The sequence below is a fragment of the Alosa sapidissima genome, chromosome 19 (assembly GCF_018492685.1).
Source record: "Alosa sapidissima isolate fAloSap1 chromosome 19, fAloSap1.pri, whole genome shotgun sequence".
NCBI lineage: Eukaryota > Metazoa > Chordata > Actinopteri > Clupeiformes > Clupeidae > Alosa > Alosa sapidissima.
The window spans coordinates 20,580,468-20,605,189 of NC_055975.1; the positions used below are offsets into that span (position 1 = coordinate 20,580,468).

At 41.0% G+C, this 24,722-nt stretch overlaps 1 protein-coding gene across 3 annotated transcripts in view; it reads right to left on the reverse strand.

Annotated features, from left to right (window-relative positions):
* The window catches only part of mgaa (MAX dimerization protein MGA a), a 31,869-nt gene extending 9,779 nt beyond the window's left edge, over positions 1 to 22,090 (reverse strand). The window contains exons 1-16 of one of the 3 annotated variants that reach the window (XM_042072181.1): positions 21,959 to 22,090; positions 10,648 to 11,810; positions 8,920 to 10,174; positions 8,603 to 8,681; positions 8,394 to 8,504; positions 8,077 to 8,202; positions 7,803 to 7,904; positions 6,870 to 7,546; positions 5,847 to 6,162; positions 5,455 to 5,615; positions 5,198 to 5,275; positions 4,918 to 4,948; positions 4,421 to 4,483; positions 3,005 to 3,570; positions 2,538 to 2,781; positions 1,748 to 2,083 (exon numbers count right to left, since the gene is read on the reverse strand). In XM_042072181.1, the coding sequence (XP_041928115.1) occupies positions 1,748 to 2,083; positions 2,538 to 2,781; positions 3,005 to 3,570; positions 4,421 to 4,483; positions 4,918 to 4,948; positions 5,198 to 5,275; positions 5,455 to 5,615; positions 5,847 to 6,162; positions 6,870 to 7,546; positions 7,803 to 7,904; positions 8,077 to 8,202; positions 8,394 to 8,504; positions 8,603 to 8,681; positions 8,920 to 10,174; positions 10,648 to 11,738 (5,236 nt within the window). In that variant the 5' untranslated portion in view covers positions 11,739 to 11,810; positions 21,959 to 22,090. Of the gene's footprint in view, positions 1 to 1,747; positions 2,084 to 2,537; positions 2,782 to 3,004; positions 3,571 to 4,420; positions 4,484 to 4,917; positions 4,949 to 5,197; positions 5,276 to 5,454; positions 5,616 to 5,846; positions 6,163 to 6,869; positions 7,547 to 7,802; positions 7,905 to 8,076; positions 8,203 to 8,393; positions 8,505 to 8,602; positions 8,682 to 8,838; positions 10,175 to 10,647; positions 11,811 to 21,958 lie in introns of all 3 variants that reach the window. The other 2 variants (XM_042072180.1, XM_042072182.1) reach the window with 2 other exon arrangements.
* Positions 22,091 to 24,722: the final 2,632 nt, after the last annotated feature.

Here is a 24,722-nt window from a genome sequence, read left to right on the forward strand (position 1 = left end):
AGAGAGGAGATTATATTTGTTTTTGTCTTGGTGAGTATAATGCCATAGAAAAAAGCAGCATGGTGTATGTCTTGAATGATTATTGATTCTTAAAATGTAGCTTTATGTTATCTTGTCTTCAGATTATCTAGATGGATCGTTTTGGTATATTCAACATGTTTTATACAGCAAAATAAGAAGCACATCAAGCACATCAGCACATCATTAAGCACAACAGCGAAAACATGAATGCATCACAAAAACGCCAACCATGCTCACCTCTGAAAAAAGCACACCAATTCACCACATCCAAGATGCAACATGATAAAAAGTGACCACAACAATAACACATACACAAAAAAAACGCACAAATAAAGGATGCATCACCCGAAATCACATAATCACTGTTGTTGATAGGCTTTGTGGGCACGGACCACAATATAGGCTTACTTGCAGGAATTTCACGCTTATGCAGCAGCACTGGTAAGAGCATTGTGTGCGGTAAAGAAATCAAGGAGTCGTCAAGGAGTACTGCCGCCCTCTTTTCTTCATTCCAGTGATAACCTACACAGCACAATTCACTAGTGTGTGTGTGTGTGTTGTTAAGCTGTGTCAGACGGTTCATGAATTCAAAGTGAATCTGGACACTCGAAGAGGGGGGCAGGCCTACCCTGATATGGGCTGATGAATGAGATTGAAATGTGTATGAAGGGTCAGGACAAACACACCAGAGCATGGCAGCAGTGGCACAGGGGCACGAAAGGCAGTTCTTACTCTGCAAGTAGACAGGCTTAGCAAGGGCAGGGGCATTTTGAAGGCCCCTTTACAATCCTGGCGACAAGTATCACTCAACAAAAAACAAAATAATGTTTGTCCTCCAGGACGGCATGTACAGCTAAACTTTTGAAATGGAGTTGATGAGGCATAATTCTGGTCAACCAATCAGAGAGTGAAGAAACATGTTTTTGTTGACAGGGGCTCGTTGAAGGTTTTACTTTTAGATAGCTAGCATAGTTAGCTAATCACTGCTAATGTCCAAATGACATTACATAACACTTGGTAGCCAACTACTGAGAGACAAAAGGACAGAATTTTGCATTAAAAAGACTTCAACATGTTGTGGATGGTTATGATAAGCTTAAATTGGAGGTGCAGAGAGTTCACTGAACAATAAAACAAGGGAGAAGCCTCATCTCTTGGTCATCAAGCTAGCACTGCAGACGTTATGAGGTTTGTTGACAGCAATGTAAGATTTATTTACCTCAAGTTAACAAAGTTGGAGAGACACTGAGATGTAGTCTGTGTTTACTTCTTTACCCTGTTCCTTACATGGCAGTGTCTTTGTAAATTAACGTGTGCATGCAAACCGATGTAGCATAACGTTCACTTAGCAAAAGAGTGAATAACACCTCCCCCGTCTATGTCTGTCATCTACGAAAAAGCTAGATTTTAATTTTATATCTATCCCTCCATGAGATACTGGAGTCCTTAAAAGAAATCAGATCCTTAAGTCTCCAAAAGTGCTTCTTTAGTGTTTGTTGTTACAGACATGCTAACAGCTCCCATTGCAGTTCTAGTCAGCTCTGGTAATGTTTGTCCGAGTTAGCAGTAACAAAGGGGGGGCGGGGCTCAGCAATAAATCAATTTGCTATCTAAGTACAAAAGTTGCCGTAGAAATCAAAACACACTGCGAGACCCATTTAGCTTTTGTCAAGTGACTTATGTCGCCAGGACTACAAGGCATGGACATGGATGACCGGACCAGTACCTGAGGTGCCTGAGGTGGTTGGAGTAGTGGTAGTGGTAGTAACAGCTGTTGTGACCGAGGATGCCAAGGTGCCAACAGAGCCCTTCTGTGGGGCCTGTTTGCTTGGAGACAGAGTGACGACGATAGGTCCTTTGTTATCCCCAGACCCCTGTTCTTTTTGGGTACTCTGGGCGGCAACATGATGGCCCACCACAACCACGGGGTTGGAAGATAAGACTACTTTCTGAACACTGCCCAACAGCTGAGCACCCCCAGTGCACGGCAGCTTCTGCTGCTGGGAGCAGAGCTGGTTGACCACAAACTGGGTGTAGACCTTTCCCACAGAGGGCTTGGTCACTGTACAGAGGAACACATTCAGGAGTTGGTTGACACTCCCCATACAATCAAGATAGTAATCATTTTCATTAAATGCAGAAGATTTGCAATCGCCATTGTCCCCTTGGAATTTTTTTTTTTTTTTACCAGTATGTTTTGCTTGTAGAGAGTACTTTACAATAAGTTGGTGCACTGTACAGAGAATGTGTTACATTTTATGTATCCATTTAGAGGCAACTTTTTGGAATCAAGATTGTTGGTATTTCCCATATCTGATTCGATCCAAATCCATTCAAAATGAACTCTTAATGGGTGTTTCACCTTTGTCATCATGGTTGCCTTTGAACTTTGAATTTTGTCAAAACTCAAAACATGTCACAAAAACCTTAGTGTGCCATTTAGAAGACCTACGTGACCCCAAAGGGGTCCTTCCACTGTCGCCAACTATGAAAAAAGAAAATAAAGGATGGCTCACCTGTGGATTTTTGAAGCAGAGGAGTTGCTGCTGTTGTAGTAATAGAAGTAACCATCACATCACTAGCAGTAGTTGTAACTGTGGCATTGGCCGTGCTTGCGGCTTGGGCTTGAGATTTTGGATACCCTGGTAGATTCACAGGGTCCAGACGGCCTGTGATGTATGCAGCTAGCCTGTTGGCTGGGTGAAGTGCTCCCATGTGACCAAGCTGTAGTCTGGCTTTAGGGTACGATTTTCCATTCACCTGGAGACATAAGAATGGTATGAGCACATGACATATTCTACACTAATATGCAGCAGTTTCAGCATTGCTCTGGAAATATAGTGTATGAAATATCAAAGACCAAAACAGAAGAGATGCCGACAAAGTCATGACAAACACTTCTACTACAAATCTGTACTGCAGTGATGGGGAATTGTAGTATAGCACAAGCAGCATGTAAGTGCAATATTATGTAGGAACATACCGTTACAGGACAGCCTTCACCATTTTTTCGTTGGGCAATAAGCAGACCCGCTGTAGGGACACCAGCCAGGAAGGGGAGGCCTTGATCTGGTTTTAGTTTGGGCAAGGGCTCCATCACTCTGGGCTTTGTTTTCGGTTCAACCTTCGGCTCAGGCATGAGTTTTGGCCTTGCAACTGGCTTCTGCTGTTCTGCTGGCTTCTGCTGTTCTGCAGGCTTCTGTGGAGCTGGAGCAGCTTTCTCCACAGGTGGAGCCGGTGGTTTGGTCTCCAAACGAGTCTGGATCTTATCCTTCAGTAAGCCAAGCTGCGGCTGCGAGATGAGGACCTTGTAGTTGACACAGGGCCCCTGGCCCTCATCCACCACAGTCTGCGAGATGGGCTGGATGCGGTATTTGCCAATCCAAAAGGGCGTCTTCAGGCGGTCCTTGTCCATGTGCTCGCACAGCACCCGCATGATGTACGTGCGGTCAGTCCGTCGGTCCCAATTGCATTCGGACACAACCTCCAGGCGCTTGGAGGGGCCATGGGTGTACTCACCAGGCTCTGGTTCATCACCATGACCACTCTCTGATGAGGAAGAAAAATTACAGACTGTAATTTTCTACAGGTATTACCATTTTTACTGGTCACCATTTTCTAGCTTCTGCCACCACTTGAAACAGTCTAATTCTGTTCATTATCTCACTGGAGGCATCTACTGTCCATCTCCTCTTAGGTTGGCTTTCAATGACCCTAACCTTCTAAAACAACACATACCTCATTGCGTTTTGTCTGTATAGCGGCACAAACAGCCTACTTCAGGGTATACTACTCAGCTCACTTAAACGGTAAATGTTTGTAAGAATTTCATCATGAAACAGCTATTAAAATATAGGCTTTTTTATATTTTGTACCATTAATTATTGGGAGGGTTCAAGATAACAACAGTAATTCCCCTCAAGCACAGCTACTTTGAATATTCCATTGTAGTATGGACACCTCTTCAGAGTATATTACTTGGCTCACTTTCAACATGTATGGTACATGTTTTTAATAATTTCATCATGAAATAGCCAATAAAATATAGGCTTTTTTATTTTTGTGCCAGAGTGCATGAATCCTTTCCAGAAACTTGGGAGGGTTCAAGATAATAATAGGGATTTTCATAAGCATGACTACTTTAAATATTCCGTTGTAGTATGGACACCTCTTCAGGGTAGCTCATTTTCAACATGTATGGTACATGTTTTTTTAAGAATATCATTGTAAAATAGCCATTAAAATATAGGATTTTTTATTTTTGTGCCAGAGAAGTGCATGGATCCTTTTCCAGAAACCTGGCAGGGTTCAAGATAACGACAGGGATTCCCTCAAGCATGACTATTTTGAATATTCCGTTGTAGTATGGAAACCTCTTTCCTCCTTCATCCATACTTACCCTCTTGTTCACTATGCTCTTCTGACTCCAGTCTGCTTTCTGTACCTGCCTCTGGTGTCCAGTCTATGGGTGACAGGACTTTTAGAGTAGTAGGTCCTGAACACTACAACACGCTCCACCAACACACTGTATTGTAGGCCTGTGCCTCTAGCATCACATACCCCTCCAACTTTCACAATTATTCCTCTCGTCAACATTCCCATTCTCCCAAGTCATGTGAATTTATTATACTGTATGATATGTCATTGTTGTGATTCCATGCACATGTATGGTTTTATGTTGCATAGTACCATATTGTCTTGGTGCATAACATTATGCCATATTGAATTAATTGTATCCTACTTGATGTGATGCCACCCACTTTTAGCGATTTTAAAATTGCCAATACTTGTTGGGGTGCTATGATGGTAGACATTTTGTAATATGTGACACCTGTCAGTACAAGTCAGCACCATGATATGTTTCTAAGAAAAAAATATTGAATGTATAGTACATACCATCTGCCAAGTCTACTGGGACGTTCTCTTCCTGAAATGCAATAAAAAAAGATATATTATAGTGTCCAGAGGTGGAGCTCTTGTGTTGTTTCCTCTAAAAGTCATCAAAAGAAAATTAAACTGCTACAAGAAGGTAAAAAAGGTCATTCACAAGGACAGGCAATCTATGGTATAAGCAAGCATTTATGTTGTGTTATATACATGCACATAAAGCCATGACAAGCTGTTATCAGTTACTGTTTGCTATCAATTTCCATGACATCGGAGTCCATAACTTCACCTTTCTGTTAGACTCCTTTGAGGTCTTGGCTTCATAGGGTCGGATACGTGCACAAGTCATCATGCCCTCATCATTGTCCTACGGAAAAATGTGAACTGCATTACAAGCTAGTCAAATCCAAAGCATTTAGCACTTCATAATGTATACGAAAGAAGTAACTGACAGAAAAAGAAAAAAAAAAAAACACGAAAATACTGGGCTTTGGATTTTCATCTTTGCATGTATGAAGACATGTAATCATTCAGACAAGCTCTTACCACGTCCTCAGAGTCTGGTTTAATATCATAACGTAGAGGGCAGGGGAGGTAGACTGGAGTAGGGATGTGCAGCTCATCTTGATCAGCCTCTGTCCCTTCGTACTTCCAGATTGTTCTCACACGGGTGGCTGGCTCTGAGGTTACTGGAGGATCTGTGAGCACTATATATCGCAGAGAGAGAAAGAAAGACACAAATGGTCAGAAAAGGAGCAATATCACTTAACCCTTAAAGGATTCGGGAATGTTGAGAAATGAACGTTCTAAAGAATATCTGGGTTCATTGAATTCAACATAGAATTTTAGAACCTTCAATTGTTGCGGAACTTAGAACGTTCAAAAACCTACACCTTTAAGGGTTAATATTAACCTAATTTGGGAAACACAGGCCTTACCATAGGCCAGAGATTTGTTCTTTTTCTTCTTCTTCTTCCTCTTCATTTTGATGGAGCCCTCATCGTCCTCCGTCAAGGTTTGAGACGATGGAGATTCTCTTGAGCCCTCAGTCACCTTCTCATGCTTCTTAAGCAAAACAACTTTGTGCCGCAGGCAGTTGCATCCCAGCATGCACTCTGGCTTTCCGCAGTGGTTGTGGCGCCGCTCCTGAACCAGGCTGGCACATACACAGCCCAGACGGCAGTGGGGACGGAGGCAGGGTGGCGCTCGACGTTTGATGATTGGCATGGCCACCTTGTTTTCCCCTACAACTCCCTGGGAGGTGGAGACAACAGGTGAAAAGGGTATTAGTTATACTATATACCACAGTTATACTACATTAACTTTTACCAAGAGTGAGATGAAATTATTCAACCACCGGTGAATACTGATGGGCCATAATGACACTCATTTTTAGGTAAATAGATGACACTTTAGAACAGGGGTTGGGAACTTCTACATTCCACTAGAGCTCTTTGTATGCATTTTTCTTACTATGTCATGCTTATATTAATGCAAACGTTGCATTAATATTCAAGGCAAAACAGACGCAGCTCACTCCAAAATAGTTAACTTGTCTGTCCGCATCGTTCAGTGTCGAGCCACATTGTCCAATGAAAATTTCGTTTTGGTACAGACTGAGGTCACTCATTTAGAAACGGTGTTAGCATTTAGAAAAACAATTACAGCCATTGGCGTTTCATGTTGGATTTACACACTAGTGTAATAATTTAGCTACTTATTAACCGTGATGAAAACCTCAGCTCAAATTAGTGAGCCATGGGTTCCTGACCCCTGCTTTGACTTTTTGTATATCCTCATCCTCAATCCTTTAGAATATTCTGGGTTATTGTCTTCCAACTTGATAAAAGTGTACAATAATTTAAGAATCAAAACAAATTTCATTAAAATATTTATCTTTGCACAGAAACAGACACCAACAATCTCATAATTTAAAAGCAGAATTAAAAGCACGTCAGTACCGTGGCAGAGGCAGAGGCAAGGGCTGCTAGTGCAATGGAGGCTCGTTCCTCTGTGACAAATGTCCGCTCTTTCCCTTCCCACACCGATCCATCTTCCACCTCCAGCAGCTTCAACACAGTGCGAGGCAGGGTCACATCGCGTCCCCAGACAGATTTACCTGCCTGGGTGACTGAACTAGTGTCACTCTGCACTGCATCCTTGACTGACAGCGTCTTTGATCTTGGTGGCTTTAGGGTGTTTTTGACCTTGGATGATGACTTTTTGCTGGCTAGAGCATCTTGAGTTTCAGGTGTGGATGAAGGTGGGTGTGCCGTTGTGGGGTTTGCCTTGGGAGTGGTTGTCCTGGATGACCTGCGAGCCGTGCTTGCTCCTGACTTCTGCGTCTTAGGAGATACCTTGGACTTTTTGGTTTGGGAGGCAGCTGGGGTAACAGGTGGAACTGATTTGGGGGTGGGAGTGACGGATGCAGGTGCCCTCTTCTTCAGCACGCTGTCCAGTGTCCGCACGTAACTACTGCTTTTGGTGGGCATCTGGTAAGAAACAGGGGTGACGCTGCTCGTGGAGAAACTGGCCGCGCGCTCGTCTATGAGCTTTCCCTCACTGGCCAGGTACTCATCTAGCATGTCACTGCAGAAGGCTGACCGATTCTTCAGTGCTGCATCTGAGCTGTTACCAGCTTCAAACAGAAAATTTTTTTTTTTAATTCACCTAGAAGTGCTACACCTTTTTTTTTTTTTTTAGATTAGATTAGATTCATCTTTATTGTCATTGTACAGAGTACGAGTACAGAGACAACAAAATGCAGTTGGCGTCTAACCAGAATAGCAATTTATGCCATTTTAAAGGCACTATGGTGGCAGGTACTGTTTGAATATGGCCTAATGCCAGATTAGCTGGAGGTTGAATGTTTATAGTATGAAGTGTTGTTTTACCTTCAGGAGGTGATTCTTTAGGGTCTGGTGCTACAAATTTATCCCTCCAGCCTTTGATTTTGGTGATATCTGTTGTTTTTCCGGTCCTAGAAACAAAAGGGACTATGTCCACAGAAACATCTAGTTACAATGTGAGTGAAGTAAGGGAGGTCATACATCAAATAAAAAAAATAGAAAAAAACTATGAGGAATATTTTAATGATGAGACATAATCAACTTAATAAACAGATGGATTATGGCTTATGAATTATGGGATTTTCCATGTTATACTTACGTTGTGATGACACACTCCCTGAGCTTGTACTAGGACATGGAGAGGGAGGGGGAATCGGTAGTTCCACACCCAAATATACCAGATCAATGGCTAAGATCTGATCAAGTATATTCAACTTCAGACCAACTTTAAAAAGAAGACAAAAACAGATTACAAATGACCCGCTTCATTTATGGTGATCAAGTGTGATTTTTATTTCTACACTACACTTAATTTAATTCAGTATGCCACTTTCTCTCTCTTCTTTTTTTTTACAAACTGTGCACCTGTTCAGAGTGTAATAAAGAGCTTTAGGACCACAGGCTAATCGGTCTTACCTTCCTGTAGAACTGGGTGGATGACCTGTTTGTGTTTCATGACCTTTAAATCTTGAAGGAGGGCCTTCTCTAATGAGGCGATTCGTTCAGCCATGGCCTCAAGGGATTCAACTGTTGCAAAAAGACATCACAATGTAAATCACTCTGAATGTCCCAAATTACTGTATTCTACTACTTACAGTGGAATATTCACTAATGATTAGATGTACCTTGCTTTTCCATAACCTCAGGTAATTGTGGTGGTGGAGATTCTTCATCATTGTCATCCAGATGTACTTCAAGAGCCTCCTGTTAAGTACAATGAAATTTCACCTGTTACTCATTGGCATCATTAACAATGAACACTGTACCATGACTTCAGAGAAAGATCCAATAAACCTCAAAGATGACAAAAATACAACCACCTACAGCATTATATTGCTTTTAGGCTCAAGTATGTAGTTACCTTTGAGGTAAAGGAGACAAATAATTGGCCTTCCACATCTTCAAGGCTGGGTTGCATGCGGACGTCTGTAGGACCACTCACCAACAGCGGCTCCTCAGGCTGCTTGTGTTTTCTGCCTTTCCTGGGTCTCCCCTTAGGCTTTTTCCCCACAGATATCTGGTTGCTAGTGTTGACCACGAGGGAAGCCACACCAGTTCCACCACTCGCTTCATTGCCATTGTCTTGCTCACGGACTTGAGGAATATCCAGCAGTTCATCAGGAAGACGATCTACTGGTTCTTGGTCAGATGAAGGTGCAGGGCTACCATGTGAAAAGACGGGGGATGATGGTGAATCAGGTGCTGAGGCAGGGCCATCAGCTTCGCATGACAATGGTGATGGTGTGGCAAGGGTAGTGGAATGGTTGACAGGGACTTCAGAGGCACTTGTAATAAAGGACTGTGATCTAGGTTCCTCAAATTTTGTAGTGGGCGTTGTGTCAGTGTCAGAGGGGTCTGTAGTGGACTGTGATGAATGTGTCTCAGTGGACAGTGAAGAAGTCTGGATTTCAGGGAATGTTTTGACAAAGGCTGTGTAATCAGTTTTTGAAGATGTCAAACATTCTGACGGGGCATCGACAGCAATGCTTTCAACAGTTTTATTGGATGAGATAGGAGTCAGTGTTGGTGAGGTATGGGTGTCAACCAGTTGAGTACATGATTCTGAAGGATGTGTGGAATTAGGTTTTAAAACAATACTCGTTGAGGGTGACGAACAAGAAATATCAGGTTTTTGGACAAGATCGACAGATTTGGGTTGTGATTTGAACTTTTCAAAGAGTAAATGATCAGGTTTAGGGGTGAGCTTAACTGATTTTGGCTTTGATTTGAGCTGCTGAAAGAACAACGCAAGAAGGGGCAAAGCCGCAGCACCTGATCGTTTTTGTGGAACAGATTTATTCTGGCTTTGTTCTTCGGAGTTGCAGAACTTTATACCAGACCGTGTTTCCGTTGATGAAATGCTAGGAACCTTCTGTCTATTTTCCTGTGTAACAAATGATTGACCACTTGTGGGCTCATGAACAGAATTGGATACATCAGGAGCCTGTTCAGAATCCTCCTTGGATTTCAAATCTATGTAACACTCCTCCTTCACAACAGACTTTGCCTGTACATCCTCTTGCTCTGACTTTTGTGGCTCCCTCTCAGGATCAAGGTTGCCCCGAGTGTTAACACAGCCATCGTTTTTCTTCTTCAAGGTGCTACTGGAACCACTGCTCTCAGGGGCTGTCCTTCTCAGTTTAAGCGGGGTCCCTTGAAACAGCTCAGACAAGGTACTTGGACGTCTTTTCACAATACTGAAAGCAGACAAAAACAACTTGACGATACATTTTTTACAAATCATAGGTAATCAAGGGTAAAACACGTATGATATGCATTCCCTGCATTGATCAAATCTCTACTCACATAACTACATACTAGTATACATAATATCTCAAAGTTATAGAAAGAACATTCATTCAACATTTAAAGTCACACAAATTAATAAATTCTTCAATAATTGGATATGTATTGGTTTAAAACAGTTCTTTCTTTATTATATTGTTTTGCTACAAAGAAATACAGCTGCTCAGACAAACTTATGATTATGCCAGGAGTGACACGATTATAGTGTTTATTTGTGTGTAATCATTGAATTTCCAATTTAAGAACACCGTTATACCACAAAAGGGGACAACATTCATCACCAATATTGTTTATGCTGACATTTATTCAGTTAATAGATGCATTACATTCATTCAATTATCAAATCAGTCATTACATCACTTACCTTTTCTCAATCACGACTGACGGCTGGATACTACTATTGGTGCAGTCAACCCCATCCTCCTTCATGGCTGGAGGTTCCTGTTCCTTTTTAATTTTTACAACAGGGAACCTTTTAGCAAACAGCGTTTTGAGACTGTTTTTAATGGGTCCAAGCTCCTTATCATTCTTACTTTCACCTTTCTCTGACACACTTGGGGATCCTAGCTTAGGCATTAAGCTGCGCAAGTTGGAAGCATCTTCCCGAAAACCCTTTGCGAAAGGGTTATAGTCGATTTTGAGTTGCGTGATACTCAGGTTCTGGTAAGCCGTTACAGCAAAAAATTCTGTTTGTGGAAAAATGAAGGTCATGACATCTGGCCCATTCACATCGATCACATCTGCTTGCTTCTCAGCAGGAACTATGTGCAACCGCGGCAAGTATCGATGCATGGAGTGTAAAACGACATGGCCGTCTTGGTCCATGACATTATTTGTAAGCTTGAGCTTATAAAATGACACAGGACTCTGCATCCAGTAGTGACCAGAAGCAGGGGACTCTGGGTGGATGAAGACCCTTCCTGACACATGAGCCTCACATTTTCCATTTGGCTCCCAGCGATGATCACTCCATTTATAACGATAGTTGTCCTTCGGAGCAATATCCATGATCAGGAGGTAGCTCTGGAAAGGCTCCATCCCCGAAATGCGATACCGGCAAGACGGAAACATTCGCCTACCTTGCTTGGTTAGAATCATCTCCGTCTTGCAGCGGAAGAACTCGTTCCACATGTTGTTGTTATCCAGGGTAACTGTGATGCCCTTGGTTGTAGCCTCTGGGGGCAAATTCTCAGGATGGTGGCTAGAGTTTGTGTCTGAGGATAATGTGGAGGTGACTGCATAAGGACTTCCTGCTACCAAACCTAGAGATGGTTTCATAACATCATTATGTTCTCCACTAGCCTCCAAAGCTTCCTTATCTTTGCCTCCTTCAATGGTCTGCCCTGGCTTGAGGTCTACAAAAAAGGATGATGCAGCAGCAGTAGTCGGGGCCACGGCCGGGGCAGTAGCCCCGTCCTCTCGAAGCACCATTACTGTCTGCTTCTTCTCTGCCATGAGATTATGAGGAACATCGGGAGGGCTTCACGCCTCTTCTACCTCTGACTGCGTCTTTGATCAATCAACATCCTACAACAAAAAAAAGAGATAAAATAACACATCTGTTAGAGCATTGCTGTTATTGCCACTGTCTCCAAATAAATGATATACATATATCAGTGTTCCTCGCAGAACTTTGCAGCGTAGGTGGCCGCCTAATCAACACACTGACCAGTCATGACTATGATAAGCTAGCCAGTTAGGCTACTGTATTTTAGGGCTGTCACTTTTGTGAAAAAATCCTGTTCGATTCTTGAGACATAATTGTTAATTGAATCGATTGTAAAATCGATTTTTCATGTCTAAAGACGTTTCAATTTTCACGCCAAATATAGGCCAATCCACGAACAACTAACAGTCATTAGGACAAACGTAAAGGGGGCGCTTGAAGACGCACAATGGCGTGAAGTTTCGTGCACAATGACAAACAGGAGTGCAACGTTCTCGAAAAACAATAAGCAGAGTGGACTGCCATAACATCGGTGAAAAACATTACTGCAGGCTTCAACGTGGCTGCGTTTACAATTAGAAATGTCAAACAAATGTTGCCTACGTAGAACTCACAGTTTGCATACCGCTTTGTCCTTCTCCAAACCCCGAAGTGCTTCCATATCGAACTCCAAGTTATTAGGGCCTATCACTCGTATCTCTCATGTCGCACAGGTTGATCGCATTTTCCTCAATTTTTTGGCAAAACACCAGCAGCACAGCAGCCGATTGAAACAGCTGTTTCCAGTGCGTGAAATTGATGGGAATTTTATTTTTAGCTTTCGCAATGATTACTGCACTTTGGAATTCTTTGTTATTTTTCTGCTTGTTTGTGAGTTTTGTTACATCTATCTTTTTCATTTGTTTAATTCGTTTAAAATTAATAGTGTACATATTTGGTTAAAATCGATTCCCTATTTTAGTTTTCGAAACTTGTGTTGGTTGGTCCAATCGATTGTGCAATCGATTTTCGAACGTAAAGTGACAGCCCTACTGTATTTACAATATTTCCAGGCTTCAACCGGTGCTTCTGATAGCTGAAGCAGCAAGAGACAGAAAGCAGTAGTGCTGTTGGAGCCTAATGTACCTAACAGTACCTATAATATCTGCATGTGTCCGGTCATGAATAATTAATCAGAAATACAGTATTATCATGTGTGTGTGTGTGTGTGTGTGTGTGTGTGTGTGTGTGTGTGTGTGTGTGTGTGTGTGCATGAGTGTTTGTATGTGTGTGTGTGCGCGCGCGCGCATGCCTGTGTGTGTGCGGACAAAAATCAATGGTTCCGTGTCATCCTTGTGGGGCTACATGCCCACAAAGTTTCGTGCAGCCCGGTCTTTCAGTGTCCTGGTAATTATTAACACAAAATTACTGAAGAGGAAGAGAAAAAAAACTCTAAACTAAACCTTTATGACCGCCACTTCGCTTGCACGGCGGTCATAAAGGTTTAAAAAAGCTAATGCTAAGCTAATGGGTGCCTAACACAGTATTGTATATTAAAATTATACATAGTCTATGTATATGCAAAGCACCTTTAGGCTTTTTGACATTATGTCAACACTGTTGTTTCTTCACATTCTGCATGCTTGCCTGTTTTAAACACAAAAAAGGCCACATAGCACCTTTAAATGAACTGTTGCTTTGTAAGGATGTAAACTGATTAAAGATCAACTCCAACCATTGTTTAACCCTAAAAATTCATCTTAGTTCTTCTAAGGTAAGTTTTTTTTTTCAGAGGAGGCTTGTCTATTGAACAAAGGAATGGCCTCCTCCCTTAAAGGAATAGTTTGGTGTAAACACAATTCTATTTATGGATGATAGCATTAAAGATAGCGTTTGGGAGTGAAATTGCATTAATCAGAGGCGTTTTGAGCTACTAGACTGTTTTTTGCGTTAGCATGAAATTACTTACAGCTTGGCATGGAGCCACATCAAAATAAATGGCTATTTTCAAACCACTGACAAGGCTCAAAATAGACTTAGCCTAGAGGGTCCCTACATACAAATCAAAGTATTGTAAACTTTGAAAGTGCACAGAGGGGTTATAAGGACTGTTTATGAAGTCAGTGTATTTCCTTCTCTTGTATTCCGTTAATGTTTCGCAAATCTGGCTGAACATTGTATTGTAAACACTGACTTTCTAAACAGTCCATTTTATACACTTTCAGACCTTTCTATACAAAGTTTACAATACTTTGATTTGCACTATGCATACTAACCAGTTAACTAGCACATTAGCTACTTGTGCAACTTGCGGATATATGTAAGTATGTGAGTATATAAGTCAGGGCTGTAGTCAAGACCACCTTTGTCGAGTCCAAGACAAGTCCAAGACCAGGACTAGTCGAGACCAAGTCAAGACCGAGTCCAAAGAGGTTCGAGTCCAAGACAAGACCGAGTCCAAAAAGGTTCGAGTCCGAGTCAAGACCGAGTCCAGGATAGGAAAAAAAAGTCTTGTGCATGACAGTATCAAGACAATCATTTTGGGTTATTATTATTATTATCTAAAAGCAAAAACAGTGTGAACACACCCAGGATTTGTAAGTGTAGCCATTCCCCTTCTCCAATATTATTATAGGGCTGTCAAAGGATTCAAAATATATATTTTGAAATGAATTAATCTCGATTAACCGCAATTAAAAAGTTCCTAAAGACTAAAGCTTCAACATAAATCACAAAATTAATGAGTAACCACAAAGGTAAAAGTAAAACACTTTTATATTATTTAAATGATAATACTGACACAGTAATTGTGTTTTAAAGTATTCATTTCTTAAGAAATACTACACATATGATGCTGTTTAACTCATTTGTAAATGGTGCACTGTCACTTTAAGCCCATTGTGGCCACGTTCTCATAATCTTTTTTTTATATTGTTTGTACCACATGTATTGTACAATATTAACAATGATAAGCATGATATTAAGTTGGTATAAACAGTTTTCATTCCTTTGGAAATAGAAGCATGTAATGACATGATGCTAGCTAGACATTTTCTGTTTGCAATTAAAAGTGAATGATGAGCCTGAGCCAGTCACCTAGCTATCTGAATGGAATGTGTTTCAATCGGCATAATATGTGCTTCATGTAAACAAATTATTGAAGACTTCAAGACTCACCAGTTCCATTACACAAAGGCAAAGACAACTCTTCATATTTTTGTCCATTTTTCAAATCACAGTGAGTGCAGCCTACATACATGGTTATAACTGGTCAGTGGTGGAAATCGGATAAATCCGCAATCTCCTCTAACCTCGTCTTTGTTGCCTTCCTTTTATAAGTTTCTTATATTAAAAAGGAGATATCAATTATCATCAACAACGACAAGCCAGCTGGAGCCTGCCAATCGTTTTCTCTCCTTCTCGTGTGCGTTCAGACGCGCTCTTAATTAAATGGAGTAGCATACGTTCAAGTTGGATCTTAATGGAGAGGAGCCGAAAAGTATCATCTTTATGTAACTGTTGCAGTTGGTGCATTTTGACATTGTAAACGTTATCTAACGAGTGAAAAGCAGTTTGCAGTAAAGCTACTATTTGGCTAAATGTTGGTTCCTCTTTATCTTCAGCTAACTCCACAGACAGTAAAATAAACTCTCAGGCTTGCGGTTTTAGGTTTTGCGGCTTCCGTTACAAAGTCAAAGTCAAAGTCAAAGTCAAAGTCAGCTTTATTGTCAATTTCTTCACATGTTCCAGACATACAAAGAGATCGAAATTACGTTTCTCACTATCCCACGGTGAAGACAAGACATATTTTACCAATTTAAGTCCACAGACAAACATAACATTCAAGTAAACAAAAAAGTAAGTAAATAAGAGGGCACATATAATAATGAAAAAAATAAGAGCAGCAAAATTTGGTTGAAAATTGTGCATAGACAGTCAATAAAATACTAGTGCAAAGTCAGGCCAATAAAAGGCTTGTGTAGTTCTGTTTGACCTAAGTAAGAAAGAAAGTGACATAGTGGTGCAAGTTATGTAAGAGCAGCAGATGTGTTGTGTTTTCAGGACAACAACAACAAGTTGTAAAGTGTACAAGTGTGCAAGTGGAGTAGTGCACGCGGCCATTGTGGGTCCAATGTCCAGGATGTTACGTGACATCAGCCCCCCACAAAGGTAAACACTATTGAGTTAATATTTTGTAACGCATTATGTATTTCAAAATGAATCGCGGCGATTAACACGTTCATTTTGATGGCCCTAAAGACACCTGGACTCGGTCGAGACCAAAAGCCATATTTGGCAAGACCAGTGGCCGAGACCGAGACAAGACCAAGTCCAAATACTAGCGAGTCCGAGACAAGTCCGAGACCATAGAAAAACGGTCTCGAGTCCGGACTCGAGTCCAAGACCGGACTCGAGTACTACAGCCCTGATATAAGTGCAATATTTCTACTTCTAATCAAGAATATGTTTGATAAGTTGCAAATGTTGTTGGTTGGTTAGCAACTATGGTTTTGGGTAACACATCCCAGGATCATATCTCCTCACAGGAATAGAGCACCAAAGTGTGACGTTGTCACGTTTCCGTAGTAACCAAATTTCTGTTCTACACAGACCAAAATCACAACGTGAAATACCAGGCCAGACCAAAGTTTTCTAGAAAAGGAACATTTTTTTCGTGTAGTGATAAAGCAGTTTACTTTTCCGATGATTGAAGCATTTATTGAGAATAGATCGTCTTGTAAACCGCTGTCAACATGGTGCAGTGCTTCACTACTGAATGCTATGTTTCGATCTCTAGTGATTTTCACTTGAAATTGATTTATTCTCGTTTTCAAAGAGAAACACAGCAAAGCAATAGAAAAACTAGAAAACATCTAGGTTCGATTGTTTAGAACATGTTTAGATCTGGTTGCCCGGACAACGTGACGTAATGGCTTTGATACTCTATATCTGATGATTACACCGTGCTTCTTAGCAACAAGTAGGCAAGCCAAACAGCCAATTAAACCAACTATTCCTGGTAAACTAGCAAGTTTGCTGACGTTGAAAAACGAAAAGAAAGAGCAAGTTTGTCAGTGTAGGCCAACGTGTGTATAAGGGGAAGGGTTCGGGAGTGATTATTCAACTGTCGAGGAGGAAACAGTATAACGGTAGCAAGCTGGTACGTAGCTGTGCAGAATGCACGTTGTGTAAACCTCCATCCCGAGAGTCGTGCTAGGGTGACTCAATTGATAGCATGCTTGACTCCAGACACAAGGTACTGCTGTTCGCAGGTTCGAGTCTGGGCAAGTGCAGGGCTGAGTCGCACATTCAATACAACGCAGGTTACACTGGGGCCGTGACCCGAATTGGGAGTGAGGTTTAGAGGAGTGAGTGTAACGGTAGCTAGCTGGTACATAGCTGTGCATTTTGGATGCTAGTTCTCTCACTAGTCGTGCTAGTGAGAGAACTAGCATCCTGGGTTTTTGGCTCAATTGCTAGCACGCTTGACTCCCAATCCGAGGTGCAGCTGTTTGTGGGATTAAGTCCGGCAAGTGGAGGGCTGAGCCATGCATTTAACACAACGCAGCTTACATTTGGTGCAGCAAGCAGGAATGTTGAGAGGTATCCATGGTTACAACTCCTTACTCTCGGCTTCTCATGTAACTTTACATTACAGCCACAATGCCATAAACAGGGGTGGTGCCCCACCTTTTTTGAACCAAGATCTACTTTTAAAGTTGGCAGTATCTCGAGGTCTACCAAGCCAAATAGAAAACCATAGGCAGTACCGGTACTTACATAATATTCAATATGCACACAACAAACACAAAAAATAATCCAGATAATATAGTAATGTAAACTCATGTCCTGGGTTTGTTTACTTGTGGATCCCTCCCCACAATGGATCCCTCCCTTCCTTGTTTCATTTCATAGTAGTGAAGTCCAGGCAGTAGGAGCTGGCTGCAATCCTCAAACAGGCCAACAGGTGGTCATCTGTCATTGTCCATCTGTACTTTGTCTTGATGATTTTCATGTGAGAGAAAGCAGACTCACACATATAGGTTGATCCGAAGAGTGCTGTCAAACTCAGTGCACATCTTTTTAGCTTGTGATATTTCCCTTCCAGCAGTAAATTCCAGAACTCTTCATTCTTGCTTGAAGAATGGATTTGATTTCAATGTCATTTTGCAAAGTGAGAATCTCATTCTCAACAGCAGAGCTCTCCAGGTGGAACAGTGATACTAATTTGGAGGCAATACCATCCACATTGATATCTGAACTGAATGGATAAGACATATAGTTGGCAACAGGCTCGATGGATGCAAAGTCATTAAAAGCACCTCTCAAATTCTGACAAGATTGTCTGAATTTGCTCCTCATAACATGCACTGTTGCTCTGCACAAAATCTTTGCCCTGACGCTGATATTCTGCCTGCATGTGAGAAAAGTTCCGCAGGTCACAGTGTTGCAGCCTACTTGACATCAAGCAGGTCAGTGAGCTCTATCAGGAACACTAAATCCAAAAGCCACTGGTCGTCTTCTAGTTATTCTAGCATATTCTGTATGTTTTGATAGCTTCAGAAAGTCTTTGATTTCAGGAAGCAATTCAGAGAATCTGTTGCAGCAATAGATCTGTATGTTCTGCGCCGGTCGCCTCCAAATGTGCACGGAATAACCTTCTCTGTAGACTCCTGGCCCGAACGGAACAAACAATCTTCATGGCAACATCCATCACTTTCATATTTAAAATATTCACAGACAATGCTTGTTGGTAAATAAGACAGTGGTATTTAAGGAAGTCCAGGAAAGATTCACTTTGCTTGCACAACGCAAAAAACCCGCTAGTGCGGCCCACCATCGCTGGAGCGCCGTCAGTCGTGATGAGTTTGAAGAGGGGCAGTTGGCTCTTGTTGATGAATTCCAAGAAAGCTTGGGAAATATCTTCGCCTCTGGTATGTCTTCTTAATGGCAAAATGGCTAGTAGCTTTTCCTTTGCTCCCATGTCTCCAAAAACCATTCTGATGAAGACACATAGCTGAGCCACATCCATAATGTCAGTAGACTCGTCAAATTGGAGTGAAAAACACTCACATTCGTCAATGTCCTTTCTCAACTGCTCTTCAACATCCTCTGCCATTCCTTCACATCGTCGTGTAACAGTGCTCCGGGATAATTGTACGTCCTTAATTGAAGCTACAATATGTTCTTGAAGTCACAAAAGAGAGCATCTGCTGCCTCGATGAACGCCTTTTTCACAATTTCGCCGTCCTTGAAAGATTTCTTGTGTTTAGCAAGAACATGACTGATGCGATAAGATGCTACAGTTGCAGCCTTACCCTTAGTGTTGGGCCTGGTGAAAATCAACTGCTGTGCTGCTAACTGACCCTTCACAGACTTTTCGTGTATGCAGAGCTGAATTAGCCCGGAAAATCTGTATTGTTGTGCATTATTTTGAAATGCCGCTCCAAATTGCCCTTTTTCGGTCCACACTGGCATTGCAGATGAGACAGATGGCATTGCAAAGCCACACTAGTATTGCAGATGAGACAGATGGACTTCGAATTTGAATAAACAAAAAAGTAATCCTCCTCCCACTCTGAATGAAAATGATAGATTTTTGTTTTTTTTTGTTTCTGCCATTGTTGTATTTCGCCATATAACGATAATGTTAACTTCTCCACTATAACTGTCATAGAATCTTTGATACGCAAGGCACGTGCCATACTATGCATAGAAAACATTTAAAAAAAGAGAGCATGGCAGGGATCTTATTCTATTTTACTCAGGAATTGATTAAATTCTATGACAGTTTCTGTGATCAACATTTTATTATATTTTATTTAGGGAGTTTTATTCGATTTTACCAGTCTACACAATATTTCTCGCGATTGACTGGGACTCAGTGTGCGATCGTCAGGTCAACCGCGATCGACTTGTTGGACACCCATGGCCTAAAACATCTAATTTATACTGCAACAGATTGTGAGTACCAAACCCTTCTATAATCTACATAAGTTATCTGCGTAATTGTTGTGAGAAAACTCCTCGATTGGTAAAGCTAACTATGGGTAATGTTACATTACCTGATTTATTCACCTGTGGAAAAGAAGGGGGGATGGTACAGAGCGAATCTGATGAAGCGCTAGGCGAAACGCGTTGTTCGTTCAAAAAATAAAAATTAAGTTATTAGTGATCAGTGTGCGGTGATTCTTGATCTTTCACTCTCTAACTATGGTTAACTTCTGCTCACCTTGTGATGCATTTAGCTAGGACATGCCTTGTAGTCCAGTGTTTTTCACTGATAATATTGTAACAGATCTAAAGTCCACACGGAGACAACATATCCGTTGATTTCATTGAAATGAAACGAATGCGGTCTCTCAAGCAGTGAGTGTACCATGGGGGGGCATTGTTTTTATGATTTCCGGAAAAATGCTAATCCGCCTCATTCAAAATGATGGTAGTCACCTCCACACTCTATACTAAAGATGTAAAAATGTGTCTAAGCGTTTGAATATAGCCTACTTAAAGGTGATCTAAGCGCTGCTGGGTAACGTCACTTCTGTTGTCTTTCAAAAAAAACAGAGATAGCTCGCTACTCCCCCCCCTCCCGTGCTGCTCCCTTGCAATTGAAAAACTCCTAAACGCGCATCTCGTCTGTGATTTGCTGGAACAGTTTGTTAGCCTGGGCAGTCCACAGAGATCGCGGTTTTTTTACTGTGTATTCAGGACACAGACAGCTAGCGGATGGTTAGGTGATGTTTGCAGTAAGTGACATAAAATGTTTTAGCCTACAAAACGTGTGGCATCGCTTAGAGCACCTTTAATGTGTGAACTGTATGCTTTATGTGAAATAATTGACCAAAACACATTCAACTCGTACACCATTTCTTCTTTCACACTTCAGTCTCAAATCTTCACCAAAATATTCTGAGGTTTGTCGGATGTCTAAATTAATGTGCTACCAATTCAAAATGAAAATTACATGAAACATTGATGTCCTCCAAAAGCCTTTTTTTTATCAGCTGATCTGCACTGAGTTTTGTAATTGTACTAATGTCAGAAAAAAAGTTATTGTTTGTTCATTGAGGAAAGCTATATGTCCATTCAACCTAACATAAAAAGATAGGTAGTTGGCATCACTGTGGGCATTTGTTTTGGGTATGTTTTATCTGCATCTGTAGGCTATGTGTCTAAATGAGAATATGTGTCAAGCTTTTGTCTAAGGCAATGTAGTTGTCCTTTAAATGCAAGATTTCTTCATTGATGTGCAGGTGAGGCGTGCTTCATGTTACCATTGGTGGTTCATAATCAACAGGTCAATACTTTCAGTGCAGGTGGGTCATTTTAACTCATTTTGCATATATGTTTCAGCCTATTTGTAATAACATAAGCATTGTTGCTTGAGAACTTAAAATCATACTTACCATTGTCTTTGACATGGAAACTGTCGTAGCCTAGACTACTGCTAACTTGTAAATAAAGAGAAAAATAAGCAGGCGTTCTAACGACGTGACCAGTGGAAATATGTTTTATATGACCATTATTTCACAACTGCTACACTGAAAACTATTGTCAACACTAATTTATGACCGTCAACGCTAAAGCTTTCTTGGACAGAACAGCGCCATAGACACGTAATTAGGCCAAACATTACACTACTACATTAGCCGTTTCATTAACTTTACTATAAAGAGCCTCTTAACAGTGGTCGCAAAACCGTCGTCAACATCTTCTTGCAGTATGAATCAACAATTCTAATCAGATTACTGATCATATCAACTTCAGCTATTGTCATCAAAGCCCTTATTCGGGCATCAAATTTACAAACAAGCAGACTGCGATTGAACCAATGCAATGATCAAAACAACTGGAATGGCTAGCCCATGTGATTGGTTGCCAATTGTTTGTTTACCATGGTATTTCTAACATTTTGGGGATAACTACACAATGACTTGCATATATTTGATTTGAGTGTCTACTTAAACTGAACACGGTACTCAAATCAGCAGTAAAATAACAACACGAGGCCTGATTTATCCCATACAAAGAGCCTTCAGAGGCTACAGGCCTCGCGCTACATCCTACACTGGCGCGTGCCTTCTGCAACTAACCCGAATGGCGCGTGAATCCCTGATCCAACACGATGGAAGACCATAGAAGACCAGCAAAGCTTTGGGGTAATCTACCATACGTAACACACGTGGTGAATCCATTTTCTGTATATCTTCTCTACGCCATCCCTATATTCAAATCAACTGTTTACCTTTTGCAATTTCAAATGTTTCAATGCGGACAACGTTCGTTTCTTCTTGAATTCCTTGATCGTCGTTTCTTTCTCTCCCCACTTCGAACATTATTGCTGTGTGCGTCTCACCCAGCCGAAGCAAGCGTACGTGCTGTCGTAAGATACGTCACATCTCCAGCGATAGCACGTTGTGTGCGCACGCTCAGCCTTAGCGACTCGATTGTCTGTTGAAATTGTTCAAACCTTCAGATGCAAACGAACTAACAGGTCGTAGGTGCTATATTTCTGCAAATATACTCTTTTAGATATGCTGTTCATTCGAGAGAGACGTAGTGTATGGGCTCCTTGCACGATCGAAACTAAGCCTTTGTATTGCATGTTACGCTATGTTGTTGCATTTTTGTAGGGTCATTGTGTAAAACATTAACGTAATGGCGTCAAGAATTGTGAGACTCTTTCGATGTTGTTGCCAGTGTCCGTCTAACGTTAAGGTACAGCTGTTTTTGAAAGGTCTTGCACGATACAACTCATACACCTCACTCTGAACACATCGTGTTTTGCTTTAGTAACTGATAATGAGGTGTGAAAGGAGAGTAGGTATGGGAACTTTCCAGATCTTTGCTCCATATTGTAAGTGAACGCCCACCAATTGTAGGCAAGAAAGGTTGGTGGGCCAAGGGCTTTCGGAGGTAGCCTATCAGCTTAGATCTTATTCAAAAACTGAAGGAAAATGTGTCGTCACCTGAAGGTAAAATCAACAAGCTAAGCTACTGCAAAATGTAATGTTATTCTATGAGGTTATGTGATTGTAGAAATTGGATATCTTAGCTCTTGGCGTTCATGTTGGTCACAAAATAAATGGGTGATATAGCCTATAGCTTGGTAACATGACTACCGTAGGCCTATATGATAGTTCCAGTTGGTTGGTGTTTTCACAGTGCATTTTTTTGTAGATGAGTTTTCCTGAGCTTTTCTAGTGTGCGCCATTTTGTGACAGCCTGGAGAGATTTGGAGATGTAGTAGACTGTTGACTAAGGGGTAAAGTGTATAAATTATCATGGAAAATGGAGATATTGAGTGATGATCTAAGCAGCAGCTTTGAGGCACAGATCGTAGTCATTTATAAAAAATAAAGGTAGCCTAGCTCCTTGAGATATATCAATAGGAATATTATATAATATCCCTCTTTCATATAAATTTGAGGCACCAGGGAGCAGGTAGGCTTACCTATGACAGTTAAAGTTGTTGCAGCATCCAGCATAATTTCTCAAAAATAATGGAGCCACCAACAGATTCTGAGATTGAGGTCAGACCGATTGTCAGACAGCACCATACATCACCACTTTTGACATCACTGTCACATGTCAACTTTGTCAGAATAAAATGCTGTTTATTTGTTAATGTGCTATTACACTGTATTTCATATGTATCCAGGAATTGAGGTAGGTCATAAGTAAAATATAAGGTGCCAAAAAAGGCTTTGAGCTCTCATGACACACAATATGCCATGCAATGCTTTAATACCGTTGCACACAAACTAATGCCAATCTAATTACAATTCAAAGACATGCCAATTTTAATGTGTAGGCTACTGTGAAATGTGCCCTGCGACGTGACCCAAAAAATTAGCAAGGCTGATCATATTAGTGCGCTTTACATTTTTGAGAATTACAATGATATTGTAAGAGCCTCAATGACCATAATATGACCTAATGATAATAATATAATAACTAATATATATATATATATATATATATATATATTTCTATATATTTTTTAACAAAGAACCATGAATGAAAAAAGTCCTGATCTGTGGTCTCATAGTGCTGATGGAAGGCAGAGATCATAAGAGGACCAAAGTGGTTGAGAGAAATAGAGCTGAATCTAGTGTTTATTTGGGGTGTTGCTGATCCAGTGGTTATAGGCACAAATAGGAGATTTCGACTGAATTCTTGGAGTTACAGGAGGCCAATGAATAGAAAGAAGTATCATCAAGACCAAATGTGCTGCTGCATTTTTATTATCTGTAATGGTCTCAATACACTTGCAGGTAGACCCATTAACATTGCATTGGAATAATCTAGTTTAGACAACTAGGTCCTGCACAATAAGATGTGTAGCTTATTGTGTGAGAGAGGTTCTGATCTTATGAATATTCTTGTAAACCGATAAGACCTTGCAACAGAAGCTACCATGCACAGATAGATTAAATCAGACATCAATTATGAGACTCAAGTCATGTGTCATGTCAAGTTTTTGCTGGAGTCAGTGATTAACCAAAATGGATGTTAATATTTGATGGGATAATTGGATTGGAAAGATTGGGCGGAAGGTGACTGAAATCTCACTGAGGCATATAGAAAGTATGTGGTTGAGTATCATCTGCATAACAGTGATAGGAGAATTCTTTTAGTGCATGATCTCGACTAAGGATGTGGTGTAAATAGAAAATTGAACGGGCCCAAGTACTGATCTCTGCAGTACGCCAGTTGTGAATGCGATTTTGACACCCGCCCTGGCCAAAACACACTGAATGAACATCAGTGAATGCAATTTAAACCAATTAAGTGCTTTCCTAGTTCAAACAACATGTAACGATAATATAAAGAGCTGCTGACAAGTAAAATTCTCAATGCAGAAGTCACAGGTAAAAAGGCCAGATAAGGTTTGTGCCGAGGAATTGAGTCAGTCTGATTTTCAAATCGTTTTTACGTATTTATCCCACAAAGCATAGAACAGTGTGCTATGTCCAGAGCCTTGTGAAAGTATTCAAGACTTTGTA